Source organism: Bos mutus, chromosome 26 (assembly GCF_027580195.1).
Source record: "Bos mutus isolate GX-2022 chromosome 26, NWIPB_WYAK_1.1, whole genome shotgun sequence".
Taxonomy (NCBI): domain Eukaryota; kingdom Metazoa; phylum Chordata; class Mammalia; order Artiodactyla; family Bovidae; genus Bos; species Bos mutus.
In genome coordinates this window covers 14,895,088-14,916,613 of record NC_091642.1, presented here as the reverse complement: position 1 = coordinate 14,916,613, position 21,526 = coordinate 14,895,088, and the positions used below count along the sequence as shown (strand labels likewise).

The following is a 21,526-nucleotide window of genomic DNA, read 5'->3' as shown; positions in this document are numbered from 1 at the left end:
CTGATACATCCCATCCTGTGGGCTCATCTTCCTTCCTAAGAACCTCGGGCTCTGACCCAAGCATGTAGCACTTAGGGATCTCACTGGTGAATGTTCAGGGAAGACCCAAGGAGTGCAGTGGTGGGGCAAAATCAATGTCCACAGCTAGCCAAGTCTTTGTGGGTTCATGTTTAATGAACCATACAAAACCCAAGGGAAGATCTACTAGAAGCTTCTACAGTCTCTCCTTTCCTGTGTCTTTGTCCCTCTCCTTCCCTCTCCTCCATCTCTGTTGTTCCCTCTTCCTCTCTTGCCATACCTGCACGCACACACATACTTATGTATACACACATACACACACACACATTCCCAGCAGTCTGTCCTGAGATAGGTCTGAAGTACTCAGAAACACTACTGAGCGACTAAGCACAGCACAGCACAGCACATCAGGTCTCTGCTGGGTCTTTGGCACCACTGTTCACCATTCCCCTTGGGACTAGACCATCCCTTCCCCCCAGGTCCCCTCCAGGGCCCACGCTGGGTGCTGCCAGCCCACTGTCTGTACCGTCAGCCTCCCGGTCCTCATATCTCAACCCAGACAAGCAGAGCCTTCCCTTGCCTTGAGAGACATCATGATGCTATTCTCCCACTAGGTCACTGTCTGCTCTTCATGTGACTGCCACTTTCGAGGATTCTGTTTCTTTATCAGGAAAATTGAAGAGGTCAGCTCATAGATATTGAAAGCCCTATTGTACCCTCCAGCTTTAACCATTTCTCACTCTGATCATCAAAGTCAAACTAACTAAGTGCTAATGGCTCCTGAGGACCCAGCAACTCCTCCCCAAGATCTCCACTAATTCTGGTTCCCTGATGGCTTAATTTACCAAGCATTAAATCCCCCTATTTGGGCCTAATAAAGTATTGTTAAGTTTTTATTTTGCCAAGGACAGACATAAAAACTTTTTATTAAATCTATTATCTGCTATTATATTCAATCCATAAAAGAAAGGAAAATAGGACTATGCACTGCTGCTGCTGCTAAGTCACTTCAGTCGTGTCTGACTCTGTGTGACCCCATAGACGGCAGCCCACCAGGCTTCCCCGTCTCTGGGATTCTCCAGGCAAGAACATCGGAGGGGGTTGCCATTTCCTTCTCCAATGCATGAAAGTAAAAAGTGAAAGTGATGTCACTCAGTCGTGTCCGACTCTTAGCGACCCCATGGACTGCAGCCTACCAGGCTCCTCCATCCATGGGATTTTCCAGGCAAGAGTACTGGAGTGGGGTGCCATTGCCTTCTACTAGTTATCTATTGCTATTAAGAAAAAACCTTTTTAATTCCAAAAATTTAGTGGCTCAAAATGACAATTACTTGTTTGTACAGAACTCTGCAATTTGGGCTTTTCCCACCTGGGGTCAACTCATGCATGAAAGTCATTTGAAGGCTTAACTGGGGCTAAATGATCCAAGACAGCCTCACTCACTGTGTCTGATGTTCTCCTGGGCTGCTGGGTGGGGAGGCTCAATTCCCTCCATGTGGCCTCTCCAGCAGGACAGCCCAGGTGTCCTACATAACAATGTAACAGGTGGGCGAGTCCCAGCGCACAGATGCTCATCAAATCTCTGCTGGCTTCATGTTTGTGGACATCTGGCCAAAACAAGTCACTTGGCCAAGACCCCAGTCAAAGCAGAAGGAGACTGTGCAACAATGTGGTTACCTTTAATATAACAATCTATAATATCATAAGGGCATATCAGAAATTCTCTTTTTTGGATGGAGTAGATTTAGCCTCATGGAAACCTACGACACAGTTATCTGTGCAACTTCCTCACATACCCATTAGGCTTCACGCATCAGAGCCATTTCCAGCCCAAAGGCTGGTATTTGGAAAACACAGCATGTATCAATTACCATCTTCTTTCCAACTAGACAGAGGTGGCCTCAGAATGCCTCTCAACACAGCATTCCAGATTCCTCCCAACTGATCAGAGAGGGCACACAAAATTCAAGTCTACTTTCCATTGCTTACCTAAGAGTTTTCTCTTCAGAGAAGTAATCTTTTGAAAGATGACAAGGGAGAAGAAATGCTTAACCCAGAGGAAGATGGCGGCAACTCCAGGCACTGTGGCCAGGGTCAGGTGTAGAACCTTCCTCCATCCTTAAACCACAACCACTGGGACCAATCTTAATGTCCTCATGTGCCAGCCAATGAGCCTCACAGACCAACACATCCCTGCACAGATGGCCATTGGCAAGCAAGACCATGGGACCTTCACTTTGAGCCAAGCCACACAAGCCATGGCACTTCACACAGATGTGGCCTTTGCCTCAGTTCGAGTAGGCATGTCAGCCTCTGCCTGGCAGCACCGCCCAGACCTGGGCCTGACCTCTGCACCTGCAGGTTCCCGCCTCCCTTCTCAAAACCAATGAGGACCCAGCAGAGAAGGACTGCTGAAGCCCCAGCCCAGCCCTGAGCAGGTGATAGCCCCAGGGTGCAGGCTTGGGTCTTGTCAGTGAGATGACCTTGGGAGTCCCTTTCTTAATGGGCAAGGTCTGGGCCTTGGGGTCCTCCCCAACTAAGGAGGGGCCCCCCAAACCAGAAGGATCTGTGTGGACAATTTCTGGATGACAAAATCTCCCCCACTTGAAAATACTCTATGTGCTGATGTGGTTGTGGTTACATGACTGTTCTCACTAGTCAAAACTCATCACACTGAGACCGAAAAACTGTGAGTTTTACCTTTTGTAAATGACACCTCAGTAAGTGCAACTTAAAAAGAATCTCCCTATCGGGGAACCACGCTGCACCTGCTTCGTCAGGCCCACTCCCTTAAATGACCTTTGTGAGCACCTACTATGTACCTGGTGGGTGCTTTAAATAGTAAAGTTGCCAAACACTGAATGTGCACGTTTTGTGTGCAGGGAAAACCCTTCATGTGCTTGACTTTCATCTAATTCTCCAGACCATCCTGTAAGGGGTGGTTACCCACACTCTACAGAAAGGGTCGCAGGAGCTCAGAGAGGTTGAATTAACCGTTCAGGTCCAGGCCACACAACCAGCAAGTGTGGGACCAGGGCTCAGATCAGTAATTCCTAACTCAGCTAAGCCTGTTTCACTCCACCAATTTCCCATCCCACGTTAGCTCCAGGCCGGGTATGTTTGGTGTTTTTTATGCATAAAAGAAGCTAAATGACTTGCCTAAAGATCATATTGCTAATAAGAGGTGACATCAGGCTTTGAAACAAGCTGATTCCAAAGCCCCTCTGCCTTACTGCCCATGGGGGACATCTGGGGTCCCTCACACCCCATTCCACCTGCTAGGCCCTCCCTTCAGGGACTATCTGGATCCAGGTGACTCCCCTCCCTTCTCCCAGCCTCCTAGCACCGGTCCTAGCTGGTGTCCTGGCCAAGACCATCAGAGGCCCACACCAAGGGATGGCCTGTAGCTAATATCTTTAGACATCTTTCGAAGGCTGGTCTGAAACCAGCAGAGGCCTTTCAAGGGCAATTGTGTGGTCCTAAATATCTGGCTCTGAAGGGACTACGCCCAGCCAGGTTCCCAAGACAGGGACAGACACCACTGCCATCCCCCAGGTCCCCCTTGTTTCCTGGAGGAGAACCCCAGGGAGCTGGTGCAGAGAGGAAAGGTCACGCCTCAGCCTTGTTCCATCAGTCTGCTCCAACGTCCCCTTAGTGGGCCTTTGTGGATTTGGCCAGATACATCCTTTTTATTTTTAATTTTTTTTTAGTGATACATCCTTGATGGGCCTTCCCACAGCTGAGTAATAGGCCTCCCTGGAGGGTCCTCACATCACTCCTTGTACTTAAGACAGAACATCTGCTGAAGCAAATGCGTCGGTTGATGTATTTGGCATCATTGGACAAATGATGTGTCCCTTCTGCTACATCCTAACTCAGGAAACCACAGCTTGACCTGATGCCCACAGCCCCTTCAGAGCGGTCCAGCTGGCCAGCACCACATGGCTGCCATGGCCCAGTGTGCACCAGGGGAACACCCCATGAGTTTGCACTTCATTTCATGGGAGAGGCCCAGAAGTCAACTACTCCACTCATTATGAAATACTTACATGGAAGAATGCAATTTCCTCCATTAAAGAAAAAGGAGTAAAATTTCCAGTAGGGCGTACATTTATTCTCCACCCATATGGAGAATAAATAGATGGTTTACCTAGAAACCATCTCCTGCAGATGACTTATTTGGTTACCAGCACCATAACTACCTGTAGGAGGGTAATTTTCCTCCTACAGGAGGAAAAGGCTGCGGGGGTGGCGACAAGTCAATAACTTATTAATGGCAAAGAGGTTTGGATCGGCGTGCCATCTCTGACTGATGGGGAGAGGCTGGCTGGACTGTTGTGCTAAGGAATGTCGACTGAAAAACACACATGCAGCCTAAAAGCAGAGAGTCATGTTTTATTCAGCCGAAATGTTTAGGACTTCAAGCCCAGGAGTGTGTATATTCTTCAGTCGACAAGAGGGTTATGAGGCGACCTCTAGGTTCAGCTGGAAAGTGTGTAGAGGCTGGGAGCGATCTGGATTCTATTCCACTTGGCTTTGCCAAGTGTTTGGGGGCAGTCTCTTTAGCCCTCCCTGACCTTTGCCCACCTGTAAGATGAAAGGGTAGGCCCAACCCAGTCATCGACAACCCAGGTCTTAAAAGGCTGCAGAAGTCACCTAAAAACTCTGTTTTCTCAACAACATTCATCTCCGCTTTGGGAACAGGACTCCTGACGTTTGTGCTGTAAACAGTTTCCTATTCCAACTGGCAGAGATGGCTCCTCAAGGACAAAGAGAAAAGGAACAGAAAGGAAGGAAGTGACCAGAGGAATTCAGCCTTTAGCCCACGGAAACCTGGGGGAGAAACAGACAGAGGCCAGCCTGGGGCCTCCGCATCAGGAGGCTCCAGCCTGCCACCCACATCTTCTGTGTCCCAAACGGGACCAAGAATCTGGGTTCAGAAACCTGTTCCCAGTCACTGAGAAACCAACAAGACCACAGGGTCTGGTTTACCAAACACAGAAGGCAACAAGGGAAATCACGTTACTGCCAGTTTATAGCAATCAAAGAAGACCAGCAAAACCCACTGCCTTTGGAGGTCTTGGGGGGCGGGTGGGGAGGAGGGCAAGTGGGCTGGAGGAACAAGAGCTCCATCCCAGAGAACTCACTACCTTCCTGGAGCCTTGGTTTTCCTGATGGTCATATTGGAACTTAGTAGGCAAAACTACCCAAAAGGTATGCAAAACATTCAGGAAGTAAAACAGTCTCCATCGCGTGCATGTGCAAGTCCGACTCTTTCCAACCCCATGGACTGTAGCCCACCAGGCTCCTCTGTCTATGGGATTTTCTCAAGCAAGTATACTGGAGGGTTGCCACTTCCTTCTCTAGGGATCTTCCCGGCCCAGGGATCGAACCCATGTTTCCTGCTTGGCAGGTGGATTCCTCACCCCTGGGCCACCTGGGAAGACCTAATATGCTCAGCAAAGAGGTGAAAATGAAAGCAGTGCCCAGAGGCTCTTCCTGTTGGCTGGCTTCTTTGAGTCCCTCTCCACCACAGGACCAATATTTTTAAATCGACACTCATCCCACAGCAGAAGTGAGCACAGACATTTCTGCTACACTGCCATGTATTTTCTTGAAAATCTTCACATTTGACAAAAATGCACACTAAAAATAATAGGCTGTGGGGGGAAAACAGGGTTGGTGCATACCAGTTACAACCTATAGAACCTAGGGACATCCTAGTCCAGCAGCCAATGGGCCTGAAACCAACACCGCCCAGTGAATCAGTCGTTGGCTCCTGTTCCTCCTTTGAGATGAAGGAACTCAGGGGCACTCACTTCTTACAGAGACCAATTTCATCAAAATGAAAAGCCCCATCCAGAAGGTTACCTGCACCACTGATTTCTTATAAGGACAATGCCTTCCAGCTCCTTCATCTGCTCTCTGAGCTTCCCCACACAGCTTAAGGGAATGGAAAGCTATGAAAATGGTCACGACTTGCCCTAAAGGAAGGTGCCTCTATACATTTTCAATTTTTTCTTAATTCAGATTGATCTTTAATTATGAGAAAGCCCACCCTGATCTACCAAAACATAAACACACTGGGAAAAATTGCCAATGAGCCAAGACAACTTGCATCTATACCCACATCATCTCCCCATTTGTCAATCATAGAAATACATGCTGTAACAATTTCCAGAGTAAGATCATTAGAAGTGGCTTTTAAGATCATTTGACTGTGAGTAACATCTGATTATGGATGTGAGAGTTAGACTATAAAGAAAGCTGAGCACTGAAAAATTGATGTTTTTGAACTGTGGTGTTAGAGAAGACTCTTGAGTCCCTTGGACTGCAAGGAGATCCAACCAGTGCATCCTAAAGGAAATCAGGCCTGAATATTTATTGGAAGGATTGATGCTGAAGCTGAAACTCCAATTCTTTGGCTACCCGATGCGAAGAACTGACTCACTGGAAAAGACCCTGATGCTAAGCAAGATTGAAGGCAGGAGGAGAAGGGGACGACAGAGGATGAGATGGGTGGATGGCATTACCAACTCAATGGACATGAGTTTGAGTAGGCTCCAGGAGTTGGTGATGGACAGGGAAGCCTGGTGTGCTGTAGTCCACGGGGTTGCAAAGAATTGGACATGAGTGAGCAACTGAACTGAACTGAACATCTGATTTACAAAGGGCTGATTTCTGGACAATTGCCATGGACTCACAGAACATCTTAAAAAGTGAGACAATCTAACCAACAAGTTGCTTGAAAATGTACAAGATTTAAGGTTTGTACTTTTAACATTTGAGTCAAGCTGACTCTATTAGATTAAAAACAGTCACAAATTTTTCACAGCACCTCCCATTAAGAGGTGGAGTCTATTTCTCCACTCCTTGCATCCGGCTGGCCTGGTGACTTGCTTTTAGCACTAGGATTCAGCAGAAGTGATTTTATAGGACTCCTCAGGAAGCCACTTATTTTGCAGACATTTCACTAATTTGTTATTAATTTAATAGTTTCCCCCACTTGGGCATAAGTCTTTGATTCAGGTATCAGTGATTCCTTAGGCTCCTGAGAAGGATCTAATTGAGCCCCCAGAATGGCAGTGTCTCCGAACACCCTACCAGGATTTGTTAGAAGCCAAGGGCTTGACCTCCCTGGTGGTCCAGTGGTTAAGAATCTGCCTGCCAATGCAAGGGACACAGGTTTGATCCCTGATCCAGAAAGATCACACATGCTGTGGAACAACTAAGTCTCTGTACCACAGCTACTGAGCCTGTGCACCCTACAGCCCATACTCTGCCATAAGAGAAGCAGTGAGAAGCCTGCACAGCGAAATGAAGAGCAGCCTCCACTTGTGCAACTAGAGAAAGCCTGCACACAGCAACAAAAACCAATGCCGCCAAAAATAATTTTTTAAAAAATGTTAAATTAAAAAAAAAAAGCCAAGGGCTGACTAACAACCCAAACTCCAAGAGGGCATCATTCAGTAGGTTCAAGAGGAACCCAACAGATATGCAACCCAGAGGAGGAATAGCTTGCAACATTCACATTGCTCTGATGATGCTGAAGGTTGTCTAACTATTGCACCTAAATCTTTCTGACTGTGGTAGACAGTCCCCCAAATATGCCTATGTTCTAATCCCTGGAGTCTGTGAATATAGAAAAAAAGGATTTTTGCAGATATGATGAAATTCAGGATCTTGGAAGAGGGGGAGTATCCTGGATTGTCCAGATGGGCCTAAATAAGAGATTCCTGTACAAGGGTCCTTGGAGGAAGGAGGTAGGAGGGGCCGAGTCAGGGAGAAGACATACACGGAAAGCAGACTGGAGTGATGATGTACTTGAAAATGGAAGAAGGGGCCACAAGTCAAGGAATGCAGGTGACCTCTGAGCTAAAAAATGCAAGGAAGCGTGTTCTCCCCTAGAGCCTCCACAAGAACACAGCTGACAACACCCTGATTTTACACCAATGAGACCCACTTTGGAATGACTTCCAACCTCTAGACTATAAGATAATACATTTGTGTTGTTCTATGCCACTGCCTTTGTGATCATTTTTATGATGGCAATAGGAAACGAATACATTGGATAATTCTTCTGGGCTACAGGAATGTAACTTGGAACCATTATTCATAATAACAATAACAGCTAATAATAATAGCTAATATTAATTTAGTGTCTACTTTGTGGTTAGCTTTAAGTGCTTTTCTTGTGTAAACTCATTTAATCCTTACAAAAACCATATGAAGTTAATCTATATTTCACAGATGAGAAAATTGAGCCTTTAAGAGGTTATGTAACTTGCTGCTTTGTTAGTCCCTTAGTTGTGTCCGACTCTTTGTCACCCCATGGACTGTAACCTGCCAGCCTCCTCTGTGCATGGAATTCGCCAGGCAAGAATACTGGAGTGGGTGTCCATTCCCTTCTACAGGGGATCTTCCTGACCCAGGGATAGAACCCAAGTCTCCTGCATTGAAGGCAGATTCTTTTCCATCTGAGCCACCAGGGAAGCCCCACTTGCTAGGGCCACATGACAGGCAAAGGACAGAGCCCAGAGATGAAACCAGGAGGCCAGGCTCCAGGTCCCATGTCTAGCCATTACATCTCCCCAATCAAACCAACAATAATAATAATCAATTGTAGCCACTTCCTGAGCCCCCACCAGGCTTCTGCCCAGCCCTGGACATATCGTCTCTCATAGCACCCCGATTGTCACAGCATCCCAATGGAGCAGTATTAATCATCCTTGTTTTCAGCAGGAGAAACTGAGGCCCAGCAACATTACACCCAGACGTTAAACACATCTGAAGCCAGAAGTGTTAGAGGCCAAAGCACAGATTTAACCATACACCCTCCTGCCTTCCTCGTCCCACTTGAGGTCCAGGTGGCTGAGAAAAGGACAAGGATAAATGACACAACCACATAATTCACCTTCCAAACTGAGATACTCAGAAAGTGAACGGAGTCATTATTAATACTGTCACTGACAGGAGGCATAGACAGGAACTGTCCATCTGAGGGCGGAGGCTGGGGAGCCCTGGATAGAGTCCTGGATACAAAGAGTCCTCATTCCTCACTGGTGACCCAGTCAGAAACCCATGTGGAGCTCAGAGCCTTGGTAAAGGACCAAGTGGAAACCAAACGGCCAGCATCCTGAGACACCAAAGTGGTGGTGGAGACACCGAAGTCTCCTCCAAAGCCGGGGGCCTGCTGGACAAGAAGCCACACTGCCTGGGGCTCAGGCTGGGTCTGCTCCTTCCCAGCACTGAGATCTTGGCAGTACCCCTTCTCAGCCATCCTTTTCCTCTGAGCCTCCTGGGTGAAACTCAGCCTCTGATAACTGCTGGAGCTCCATCCACAGGATTCATAATAGTGAACAATAATAGTGGACAACAGCAAACACTCACCGTGAGTCAGGAAGTATACTCAGCACTTAGCAAGGGTTATAGGAGTAAGTAAAATCCACTCTGGAGTAGGCACAAAGGTTATTCCCATTTTACAGATGTGGAAACTGAGGTGGGAGGGGGAGTAAGGAACTTGCCCAGCATCCCACTACTGGTACACAGTGAAGCTAGGATTGGAATCCAAGGTGACGTCCCCTGTAAATTCCCACTGGAACATTCTCTCTTTCCCACCTGGCCAACCCAGAGCCATACACTCCAGTGCAGAGACACCCCACCCCCAACCCCAAGGGAGGGCCCCAATTTCCCTGGTGGCCAGGGACCAGGCAGTCACAGTTCATACTAATTCTCACCCAATTATAAGACTCACTGATGGGCTGTTCAAACATATCCCCAGGCCCCATTTCCCTGGTGGGCCTAATTTCAGAAAATCCAAGAATGAGAATTCTAATGACCCCTCCCCAGGTGATTCCTAAAGCTTTTCTCATCCTGTTCAAGTTCCTCGTGAGTCTGATTCTATGAAAGAGTCTAATGATCCCATGTCCTTGACTGCCTGTAAAACTCTCCAGTCTCCATCTGCCCCCAGAGCACAGTCTTAGCACAAAACCTTCTCTGGGCAGCAGCATCTGACTAAAGTTTATTAACTCTGTGTAAGTTCCATAGCCCTAACCATTTGGGCTATGGTTAGGGCTTCCTTGATAGCTCAGTTGGTAAAGAATCCTCCTGCAATGCAGGGAGACCCCGGTTCGATTTCCTGAGTTGGGAAGATCCTCTGGAGAAGGGATAGGCTACACACTCCAGTATTCTTGGGCTTTCCTGGTGCTCAGCTGGTAAAGAACCCGCCTGCAATGCAGGAGACCTGGGTTCAACCCATGGGTTGGGAAGACGTCCTGGAGAAGGGAACAGCTACCCACTCCAGTATTCTGGCCTGGAGAATTCCATGGACTGTATAGGCCATGGGGTCACAAAGAGTCGGACACGACTGAGCCACTTTCACTTTCCCTTTACCTTCTGTTTATGGCAAGTGATACAAGTTTTCTATTGTGGAAGTGATATAAATAAGACTCTTATAATAAGTGTATTACAAAAACAGTAGGTCAATTTTTTAAATAATCATACAGTACATTACAGTTTGGGCAGTCAGTACACATGGTGGAATCAAAAATGGAGAACCTCAAGTGGCCGACAGAGAAGAAAATGGCAACCCACTCCTGTATTCTTGCCTGGGAAATCCCATGGACAGAGGAGCCTGGAGGGCTACAGTCCATGGGGTTGCAAAGAGCTGGGCACCAATGAGCCCACACTCACAACACACACAAGTGACTGAAGACTGAGAAACAGTTCCCTGAAGATAGGAGGTGTCTGAAGAGGCTTTTCGGAGAGGCTGAGCTCTCTTCTAGCAAGAGCCCACAAGAGCAAGGTCACAGAGAGGGCGACGCACTTAATTCGATTCAGCCTCAGTTTCCCCTTGTGTAAAACCACGCACTTAATGGAGAATTTATGAGGATTAAATGAGATGATAAAAGTGAAGGATTTAACACAGTGCTGGTGCTGAAAACTCCCTGCTGACTCAGACAGTCCAGCACTGGGGAGTGGACCGTGGCAGCTGCTCCCGGCTTTCCTCCCACCATGTGCTGAAGTCCCAAGTCTGAAATGCACACATGTGAAAACTCACTGATTCTCAAACTTGTCTGCTCCCCCAAAGAGGTCCAGATAGAATAGTTTCTGGGATGGGCATCAGGACCAGGGCACCAGGAATTTTAAAACATTCTCCAAGTACTTCTAATAGGAAGCCTGGATAGAGAACCACCCGTGGTAACTAACACCAGGGAGTGTCCAGTGGCCGAAAAGTGTGGCTCCTGACACCACCTGTTCCAGACCAACCCTGGATGACAGCTGCACTCATTCTTGCTCCCCAGCAATGGAATCTGCAGAGTTGAGAAAGGTATTGAAAGGCATTCAAAAGAGCTTTCTGCCCACCCATGATCTTCACTATTTCCACAACAGAGCCAGCAGGCATCACGCGCCCCTTTCACTGACCAGGCAAGGAAAGCTGAGGTGGAACCAACCAGGAGTCTTAGGGCTCCAAAGCCACTTTGCTCCTCCAGCCCTCTGCACCTCTAGGGTACATCTGACCAAGAGCGGGGACTGGGATTTTTTTTGCAATAAAAGGAATGCGGGAGGATTTGCAGAGTCCAGTCCATTGCGGTGGGGTCAGCGTCATTTCTGAGCAGGACTTGCTCTTCCAGGTCATCTCGTTGGCCCACCCTGCTCTCCTGGTGAGGCCCAGACCCGGGTGGGAGGCGAGTGCTCCCGGCCACATGCTGCTCATTCATTAAAGCTCTGGTTCCTCCCTGCCATTCTAATTATGCGCCGCGATAAGAAAGACGCTTTCTCCCTCACCAAAGAGGCCTATTTGTGTGAGAAGAGCATTTCGCCCCCACAAGATTGAGTCGTCACTCAAAGCCTTGTTGGAATCAAAGTCGCATCTTTTCAAGGGTTGACGGAGCCCCACCCACCTCCCTCTCCAGCTTCCACCCACTGCTGAGCATCTGAGTTTCTAGAAGCGCCCACTCCCCTGTGGAGTGGGCAGGACTGTAGATGCCATTCCCTACTGCAGTGCTCCCTCACAGCTTGCTGACTGAGATGCACTTGACACACAGTAGGACATTTGTTGAATGCCTTCTGTTACTGTATGCCCTTCCTCAGTTCAGTTCAGTTCAGTCCCTCAGTCGTCTCCGACTCTTTGCAACCCCATGGACTGCAGCACGCCAGGTCTCCCTGTCCATCACCAACTCCCAGAGTTTACTCAAACTCATGTCCATTGAGTCGGTGATGCCATCCAACCATCTCAACCTCTGGCGTCTCCTTCTCCTCCTGCCTTCAATCTTTCTCAGCATCAGGGTCTTTTCAAATGAGTCAGTTCTTCGCATCAGCTGGCCAAAGTATTGGAGTTTCAGCTTCAACATCAGTCCTTCCAATGAACACTCAGGACTGATCTCCTTTAGGATGGGTGGTTGGATCTCCTTGCAGTCCAAGGGATTCTCAAGAGTCTTCTCCAACACCACAGTTCAAAAGCATCAATTCTTCAGGGCTCAGCTTTCTTTATAGTCCAACTCTCACATCCATACATGACCACTGGAAAAATCATAGCCTTGACTAGAGGGACCTTTGTTGGCAAAGCAATGTCTCTGCTTTTGAATATGCTGTCTAGGTTGGTCATAACTTTCCTTCCAAGGAGTAAGTGTCTTTTAATTTCATGGCTGCAGTCACCATCTGCAGTGATTTTGGAGCCCCCCAAAATAAAGTCAGCCACTGTTTCCCCATCTATTTGCCATGAAGTGATGGTCAGAGAAGGCAATGGCACCCCACTCCAGTACTCTTGCCTGGAAAATCCCATGGACGGAGGAGCCTGGTAGTCCATGAGGTCACTAAGAGTCACATACAACTGAGAGACTTCACTTTCACTTTTCACTTTCATGCATTGGAGAAGGAAATGGCAACCCGCTCCAGTGTTCTTGCCTGGAGAATCCCAGGGACGGGGGAGCCTGGTGGGCTGCCGTCTATGGGGTCGCACAGAGTCAGACACGACTGAAGTGACTTAGCACTAGCAGCAGATGGGACCGGAACCCTTCCTAAGAGTACGGAAATGAAAGGCATAGTCCCTGCTCACACTGAGAGAAAAGGGACTGAGAGAAAGAGCACAAGCTTTTAGGCTCCAATTCTAGCATTCAAGATACCAAGTTCCTCAAAGGCCTCAACTGCCTCATCAACAAAATGGGTTAATAATAACACTCTCCAACCTCATAAGGTTATTGGGCTTCCCTGGGTCGGGAAGATCCCTTGGAGGAGGGCATGTCAACCCACTCCAGTATTCTTGCCTGGAGAATTCCATGGACAGAGGAGTCTGGCAGGACACAGTCCATAGTGTCGCAAAGAGTCGGACACAACTGAAGTGACTCAGCACGCACACGTAGGGCTGTTGGGGAAATCAGTGGACTATTCACAGGTAAAACTGAACATGAGTTGGGGTCACCGAGGGTTAGTACCAAAGGTTCTGGACCACACAGAAGAAGGAGTCTAGGAAGTGCTACCTGAAGTGAGTTTTGAAGGATGAGCAGGAGTCTGCTAGAGAAAAGTGAGGATGTTCCAGACAGGGGGATCTGCATGAGGGCCAAAGGAGAGGACAGGGCTCTGGGAAATGCAGGAGACGGTTTGGCAATCATGCACAAGGGGTACATCACAGTGACAGGGGACACAGCTTCCAGGCAGGTATGGACAGGGATGTGAATCCCATGACTACAGCCCTACCTAATGATACCCAGAGCATCACTTCAACCTTTTCTCGGCTCCTCTGGGAGCCACAACCAGCAGCTTCCATGTCCACCTGTAGTTTAGTGGCCACAGGAAAGTGGAGCGACTAGTCACGCTCTATTAGTCACATACTCAATCGCCCAGACACTCAGCACAATTCCCTGGGGGCCCGCATGTGCTGGGATACCACCTCCTGACCCTCCCTCAGCCCGTTTCCAGCTGTGCCACGCCAACCTGGCAGCTTTTTCCTCAGCAAATTGGGGGTAAAACAGCCCCCTAGTAGAGTCATTCTTCCAGTAACAAATGTGTGTGCGTCCTCAATTGCTCAGTTGTGTTGGGACTCTTTTTTTTTTAAGTTTATTTTTTAATTGAAGGATAATTGCTTTACAGAATTTTGTTGTTTTCTGTCAAACCTCAACATGAATCAGATAGGTATGCATATATCCCCTCCCTTTTGAAACTCCCTCCCATCTCCCTCCCCATCCTACCCCTCTAAGTTGATACAGAGCCCCTGTTTGAGTTTCCTGAGACATACAGCAAATTCCCATTGGCTATTTTACATATGGTAATGTAAGTTTCCATGTTGCTGTCTCCATACAGTGCCCGACTCTTTACGACCCCATGGACTATAACCCACCAGGCTCCTCTGTCCATGGAATTTCCCAGGCAAGAATACTGGAGTGGATAGTCATTTCCTTCTCCAGAGGATCTTCCCAACCCAGGGATCCAACCTGAGTCTCCTGCATCTCCTACACTGGCAGGCGGATTCTTTACCACTGCGCCACCAGGGAAGCAATAACAAATGTGATCAGGGCTAAATAAGATAATTCAATACTCTCAGATTTTAGAATAAACTAAGTCCTCAGTAAACGTCATTATTTTAAATGGTTACTTTTATTATGATTATCAGGATGGTGGGATTCCCTGGTGGCTCAGACAGTAAAGAATCTGCCTGCAATACAGGAGATCAGGATTCCATCCCTGGCTCAGGAAGATACCCTGGAGAAGGGAATGGTAACCACTCCAGTGTTCTTGCCTGGGAACTCCCATGGACAGAGGAGTCTGGTGGGCTATAGTCCATGGGGTTGCAAAGAGTCAGAATCCCATCTCCAAAGTCCAAAGCACCACCTTCAGAGTTACCCTCAACCCTGGCAAAACCCCTGCTGACTGTGCATTTTCTTACCCTCCCCCAAGCCTGGAGCCAACTACCTGGCTTCCACTGATCACATCTAGGCCTGACTCGGTCACCACAGGAGCTAGTCCAGCCTTAGTCACCCCCGCCCTGCTGCATCTCATCTCATCCTTCTAGGACTCCAAGTGTCAACCAGCTCAGCTCTTGGCTGGGGCAAGACTGAAGGTCATCTCAGCCTTTTCGGTCCAAAGCTCCAGGGGTTAAAGGGTGGCCCTTCTGATTTTATAAATTAACTAGTTTAAATGTTCTATTAAAGAAATTTGCAAGCACATACAAAGCAATCAGAATAGTAATGAATGGTCATGTACCCACCACCCAGCTTCAATTACTACCAACCTGATATACTTGTTTCATAGGCACCTCCCCACCACCATTCCCACTTGATTTATTGGTAAAAGCTTTATGGCCAGCCCTTCTAGCATGCCCCAGCACCCAGGGCTCCCACTGCTCACAGGTCCCAACCACTTTGATGTCTCTGGCACCAAAAGAAACCTTGAAATAATCCCCTGAAGAACAATCATCTTTATGTCCCTAACAGAATGGTAATCACTGGCCCACAGGGGCTATACAGGATGGTGGTGAAGGGCTGGAGCCCTGGAATCAGACAACCTGGGTCCAAATCAATACTTATTAGATGTGTGACCTTGGATAAGTCATTCTACCTAGGCTTAGATTTCCTACCCAGTAAAAGGGCAATGCTGGTCACAGGTTTCTGGTGCAGCTTCAAAAAATAAAATAACACATGTTCATTGCCCAGCACAGAATATGCAGTAAGGAAGCCTTAGGAATAGATGTGTCAGGTGGTGGCTAAGCAGGCTTTGCTCTTATGAGATACTATTAATATCTTTCATTTTATAGATGAAGGGGTGGAGGCCAGAGAGAAGCAAGGAGCTACCAGGGACACTCTTTCTGTATCCCAAGTCCATGTGCCTGAAATTGTCACTGTGCACTTTGAACCGTAGAGCCCTGAAAGTGAAAAGACACTCTAGAAAGGACAGGCAACAGTGGCAGGTGGCCCAGCACATCCAGCATGTATCCACATCCTGGATGGGGAGGAGAGACAACTACACAGTGCCTGTGTGTGTGTATGTGTGTGTGTGTATGTGTGCAAGGTGTGTGCTAAGTCGCTTCAATTGTGTCCCTACTCTCTGTGACCCCATGCACTGTAGCCCACCAGGCTCCTCTGTCCATAGAATTCTCCAGCCAAGAATACTGGAGTGGGTTGCCATGCCCTCCTCCAGATCTTCCCGATGCGGGGATTGAACCCTGAGTCTCTTACTTCTTCTGCATTGGCAAGTGGGTTCTTTACTTCTACCACCACTTGGGAAGCCCATGTGCAGGGTAAAGGTGCTAAATTCCATTTTTACCAGACAGAGTGGGGGTGGGGGAGGTTAGTGCACATTTCTGCTCACTCTGTGATTGACAAGCCCTATGGCCCACCTTGCACTGGGTACAGCCATTCACTCTTCTAACAGGAAAAGCAAGAAGCTGGTTCCCTAACTTAAGCTTTAGCAATCCTTAGCCTTTCTGATGTCCCTCCCTTTCATCCTATTTTTTTTTTTTTTCCAATTTAAAGGGAACGGGTGGGGAAAAGATAAATCAATCCAGTTGCTGAGTGATGTTCAGACAAAAGACATCCTCCAGCCCACTGCGGGCGTTTGTCACCTCCTCCCCAGGAAGAGGAGGGGAGGGGGGCAGATTCGGGATGTTGCGTTTGGGCCCCGCCTGGACTCTCCACGTCCCTCCCGGGAGTGAGCGGTGTCAGGATCTCCCTCCCCCCAGCGCTCCCCCACCACTGCAGTGCCGAGTTGGGAGGCACCTCCCAGATCCGCAGGAACAATGGGCTGGGGAGGGGGCAGGTGCGGCTCCAAGCGCAGCAGAGGGCGGGGGACACCTCCACAGACCCCAGGACCGGGAGGACACTTCTCGGGGCGGTTGTGCTGACCCTTGACTCAGTTTCCCCAGCTCTAGTCGGGTCCCCGCAGAGCCGGGCGCTCCTCCGCTGGATGCATTTTCTCTTATGCCTCGGGCGTTTCGATTTCATCCGCGCTAAGCGGCTTGCCTAGTAGCTCCGGAAACAGCCGCCGGGCTTCGCTCCTCATCCCGCAGCTGCTCCTGTTGAGGCTTTGCAGGTCAGGGACGCGCGGCAGCCTCCTTGCGCCCAACTTTCCCCACTTGCGACCCGCAATCCTGGCCAGCCCGTCTCCTCTACTGGCGAAGCCCTGATTTATAGCTCTGGGCTCCAAGAGCTGCCCTTTTGCTTTCCCCTGCTTCCAGGTCCCGTCTCTCTCCTTACCCGCCCTCCCTCCCCTCACTTTCTGAGCCCGAGCCACGCTTCCCCCAAGAAAGCAGCCCTGGCACATTTCCGAAATGCGAGCGTCTGTCCTCTGCACCGGGCGCAGTCTCCTTTCCGCAATCCCGGGCGAGAGGTGGCCGCTTCGCTCCTCCTCGGCCCTGAGAATCCCCGGGGGATGGGCGGCGATTGAGAATGGGCTGCAGTAGGGCCCGGAACTACAGCCCGCACTCAGGGCGCGCCGCTCCCGGCCTCGGCGGGGTGAGAGAACAGGTCCAAATCTCTGACTCCCTCTGGTTCCCACCCCCGCCTCGCTGAATCACGAAAATGAGCGGCCGGGGACACCGTATCACCCGAGGCAGGCCGTTTAAATGGCTAGCGCGGGCGTCCCCCGCAGAGCACTCAGGGGATGCACACGGGAGACGATGCTCTTGCAGACTCGCACTGGGCCCCGCAGGAGGCGACATCCCGCGGCGGGGGCAGCGAGGTGTCCGGGAGGGGGCTGAGGTCCTCGCCGCAGTGTCCGCACCCCAGCGGGGAGCGGAGCACGTGACCGGCGGGCCACCTTCTCGTCCCCCCCGCCCCGCCGGACTCCCGGCCCCGCCGCGGTGCTGCCCCTGACCCTAAGAGGGAAGGGGGCTGGGGAAGGCGGGGACGGGGCCGCCTACTTTCCCGGGACCCGCGATGGGGCTGCGGGGCGCCGGGCCGATCGCGCCCCCTCCCTCCCCGGCCCGCCCCGCCGCACCCCAGGACCCCGCACCGCGCGCTCACCTCGGGACCCCGGGTCGCCGCCGCCGGCCTCCTTGTCCGCCATGGTCGCGCAGCCCCAGCCCGCGAGAGGAGCCCCCGGCGCGGCGTCCGAGCCCGTGCAGGTCCCCGTGCGTGTTCTCGGCGGCGCTCGGGCCGGTACTGAGCAGCCGGGCAGCGGGAGCACTGGTCTGACGAGGCCGCCGCCGCAGCTCGAGCTCCTCCCCGCGCTCCTCCCGGGCCCGCCCCGCGCCCCGCCCCGCCCCGCCGGCCCGTTGGGGAAAGAAGGCGCGGCGTCCGGCCCAGCCAGAGAGCCCGGGGTCCTCCCACCCGGACCCGCCGCGCCTAGCCGGGCCCCTCCTTTCCGGGGCTCGCCCCTGAGGCGCCCGCGCCCGGGGTGATGGGCGCGCCCCGGGCCTGGTGTCTTGCCAGCTGGCCGGATGCAGGCGCGCTCTGGGCGCTCTGATGGGCGCGCGGCAGAGACTGGATGTCAGGTCCCTTTGGCCCCGCGGCGCGTTCGGCCTTTGGAGCCGAAGGGTGCGAAGTCCTGCACCAAGCACCGCACAGGCACCCCACTCTCCAGAGGACGCCCGCTCCCCCAGGGTCCCAGAGAAACCGTCAAGGATCCGCGTGAAGGAGGAACCCGGCGCCGCCAGCGCTCAGGCCGCAGGCGGAGGACAAGCGCGAGGGCCGTGCTCTGGGCATCGCCGCGGGCATCAGCCTCCAGGCCACCTGCCTGACTCCATGGCAACTCGGAACCGGGAGGTGCCTGCTGCAGAGGCTGAACCGAATCTTCCATATATGGGATCCGCCCGGGCCCTCCTTACAATCTGAGAATAACGACATTAACAATTCAGGGACTGGGAGTCAGTGATTCATTCTCCCTGTCCTCGGGCTCCACACACGCGCCACCCGCACCTGTTTGATCCTGGCCAGGTGGCTTTTGAGTCCGCTATGCAAAAAGGCAACGAGGCTAGGATAAGATTCTAATGATCACAGTTACTGGATCCTTCCCCTAGTGCCTGACACGATGCTAAACCCTTAAGAGCCTTATCTCATTTTCTCTGGAAAACTCTGAGAGGTCGGGACTAGAGATCCCCATTTTGCAGATAAGGAAACAGATTTGAAGGTGTTAAATGATGATTCCAAGAACACACATAGCAAGTAACTGCCCAGGCTGGAATCCCACCCAGGTCAAAACCACCAGCTTCTCCGCTCTGAGATGGGCCACAGCTCCCAAAGGGCACTTAGCCTTTAGTCACATGCATTCCATTGAGGGAGGATGGGGTAGGCAGAGGTCTACAGGGAGAGCCTGGAGACCAGGGTCTGCTTAGAAAGTAATGGTAGCGTGATGAGTTAAAACGATGAACTTATTATCTATCTGCGTACATTAAAAATCTCAGGCTTCCTTAGTGGTCCAGTGGTTGGGAATCCACCTGCCAATGCAAGAGATACAGATTCAACCCCTGGTCCAGGAAGATCCCCCATGTCAGGAGGCAACTTAGCCTGTGTGCCACAACTATTGAACCCGCAAACCCTAGAACCTGTGCTCTGCAACGAGACAAGCCACAGCAATGAGAAGCTAGAGCCTGTGCAACAATGAAGACCCAGTGCAGCCAATAAATTTTTAAAAATCCCAAATGTATAGTCTCTGGCTGTGTATGAAACCACAGGAAAGTTAGTTAACCTCTCAGAGCCTCAGTATTTTTATCTGTGAAATGGTTACAACCAGAGAAGCCAATTCCTTAAGACTGAAGAGGACTAGATGAGATGATGCATTTATTATGTTTCACTTGGAGTCTGGCGCATGATAAGCAGTCCAATAAATATTAGATATTATTAAGTCAGAGGCTTTTTAAAAAGTGGACAAAGGTCAGTTGGGCAGGGCAGTGGGCAGTAGAAGCATATGGAAGGGGGCTCCCAGAGTAGAGAACAGTGTCTTCCCCTAGAGAATCCTCTCCCTACCAAGGCTGCTTGCTTGTTGAGACAATGTCCCACCAGCTCAGAGGCAGACCCAAGAGATGATCTGGAGGCCAGAAGTATGTAGCACTCAAACGTGGGTGAGAGGAAGAGTTGAAGCAGCTTTTAGGGTGATAACCTGGACAACCAGGCTTAGGACGAAGAGCAGAAGGGCTGCCACTGGCCCTGCATCAACCCTACAGCTGCCTTCCTGATCTGCTCATATGTCCCCATTTCGCAAAGATGGCCAGGCTGAGGCTCCTTAAGTTAGAACATGAGAGGGCAAGGGCAGCCCCCAGCCCTCTGTCCACTGAGCATCAGTGTCACATGGACACATGCCTGGGCAGTGATGCCAGAAAGAGCTATTAAACACGGTTCTGACTGAGTTTCTCTTGTGCTCAAACCATGCTGGGTTCCCCTCTTCTACAGGAAAAAAAACCCTAACTCTTGAGAGAGACATTCAACACCTTTCACCATAGGGAGCCCAAACTTCCTCTTCAGTAGTCTCTTTCCCAAAAGACTTTCCTCCACCAGTCTTCCTCGGCCATGGCCACAAGCTGCCTCTATCTCCACGTTTGGCACCCCGTTCACTTTCCTCCTCCACCTGCATGTATCCACACATCCTTCAAGGTCCCAGTCCAAAGCCATCAGTCCAAGGAAAGCTAGGACATTGCCCCTATCCCCAGGCTCCCATGGTATTCTACATACACACACCTCTCTTTTTTCTCCTCCCTCTACACTGTCTGCTTGGCTTCCTCAGTTGCTCAGTGGTAAAGAATCTGCCTGCAATGCAGGAGACTCGGATTTGATCTCTCAGTCAGGAAGGTCCCCTGGAGAAGGAAATGGCAACCCACTCCAGTATTCTTGTCTGGGAATCCCATGGACAGAGGAGCCTGGTGGGCTACAGTCCATGGGGTTGCAAAGAGTCCGACACTGTCTGCTGCCCATGCGGTTCAGCACTCAGGATGCGCCTCCACTTATCTCCAGACTCTCACCTTCACACCCAGGGCTGTACCTTCCTCCAGGGTTCCAGATCTCCTGAGAGTCTCCCCAGGGTGCCTCCAGGCCCTTCCCACTCAACCAAAGCCCAACTCATCCTCTGCTGCCCTCCCTCCTGGGTGCTGGGGCTCAGTAAAGGCAGCACCACCCACCAGTTGCCAAGCCACACACCTGGGCATCAGTTTTCACGGCTCCCTCTGTGTCCATCCAAGTTTGTTCAGTCTCCAAGTCAAGTGTTGCCTGGTTGACCTTGGAAATCTCCTTTTTGTCCTCACAGCCAACTCCTAGTCCAGGACCCATCATTTCTCACTGTCTATGGGCCTGCAGGGCCCCCTCACTGGTCGGACCCCTAGGTTCTGTTCTGCCTCCTCAGTCCATTCTTTAGGAATCTAGTTTGCCCTGCTCACCTCTCCAGGTCCATTTTTCTCCTGTGACTTCTTTCAATCTCTCCCATTCACCCCTGCCTCTCTTATGCTGGGATTTTGTTGTTGTTCAGTCACTAAGTTGTGTCTGACTCTTTGTGACCCCAGGACCTGCAGCACACCAGGCTTCCCTGTCCTTCACTATCTCCTAGAGTTTGCTCAAACCCACGCCCTTTGAGTCGGTGATGCCATCCAACC

At 50.6% G+C, this 21,526-nt stretch overlaps 1 protein-coding gene across 1 annotated transcript in view; it reads right to left on the bottom strand.

Annotated features, from left to right (window-relative positions):
* Window positions 1-18,161, bottom strand: part of HSPA12A (heat shock protein family A (Hsp70) member 12A) — a 77,888-nt gene extending 59,727 nt beyond the window's left edge. The window contains exon 1 of the mRNA XM_070363234.1: window positions 17,973-18,161. Within this exon, the coding sequence (XP_070219335.1) occupies window positions 17,973-18,015 (43 nt within the window). The 5' untranslated portion in view covers window positions 18,016-18,161. The remainder of the gene's footprint in view (window positions 1-17,972) is intronic.
* Window positions 18,162-21,526: the final 3,365 nt, after the last annotated feature.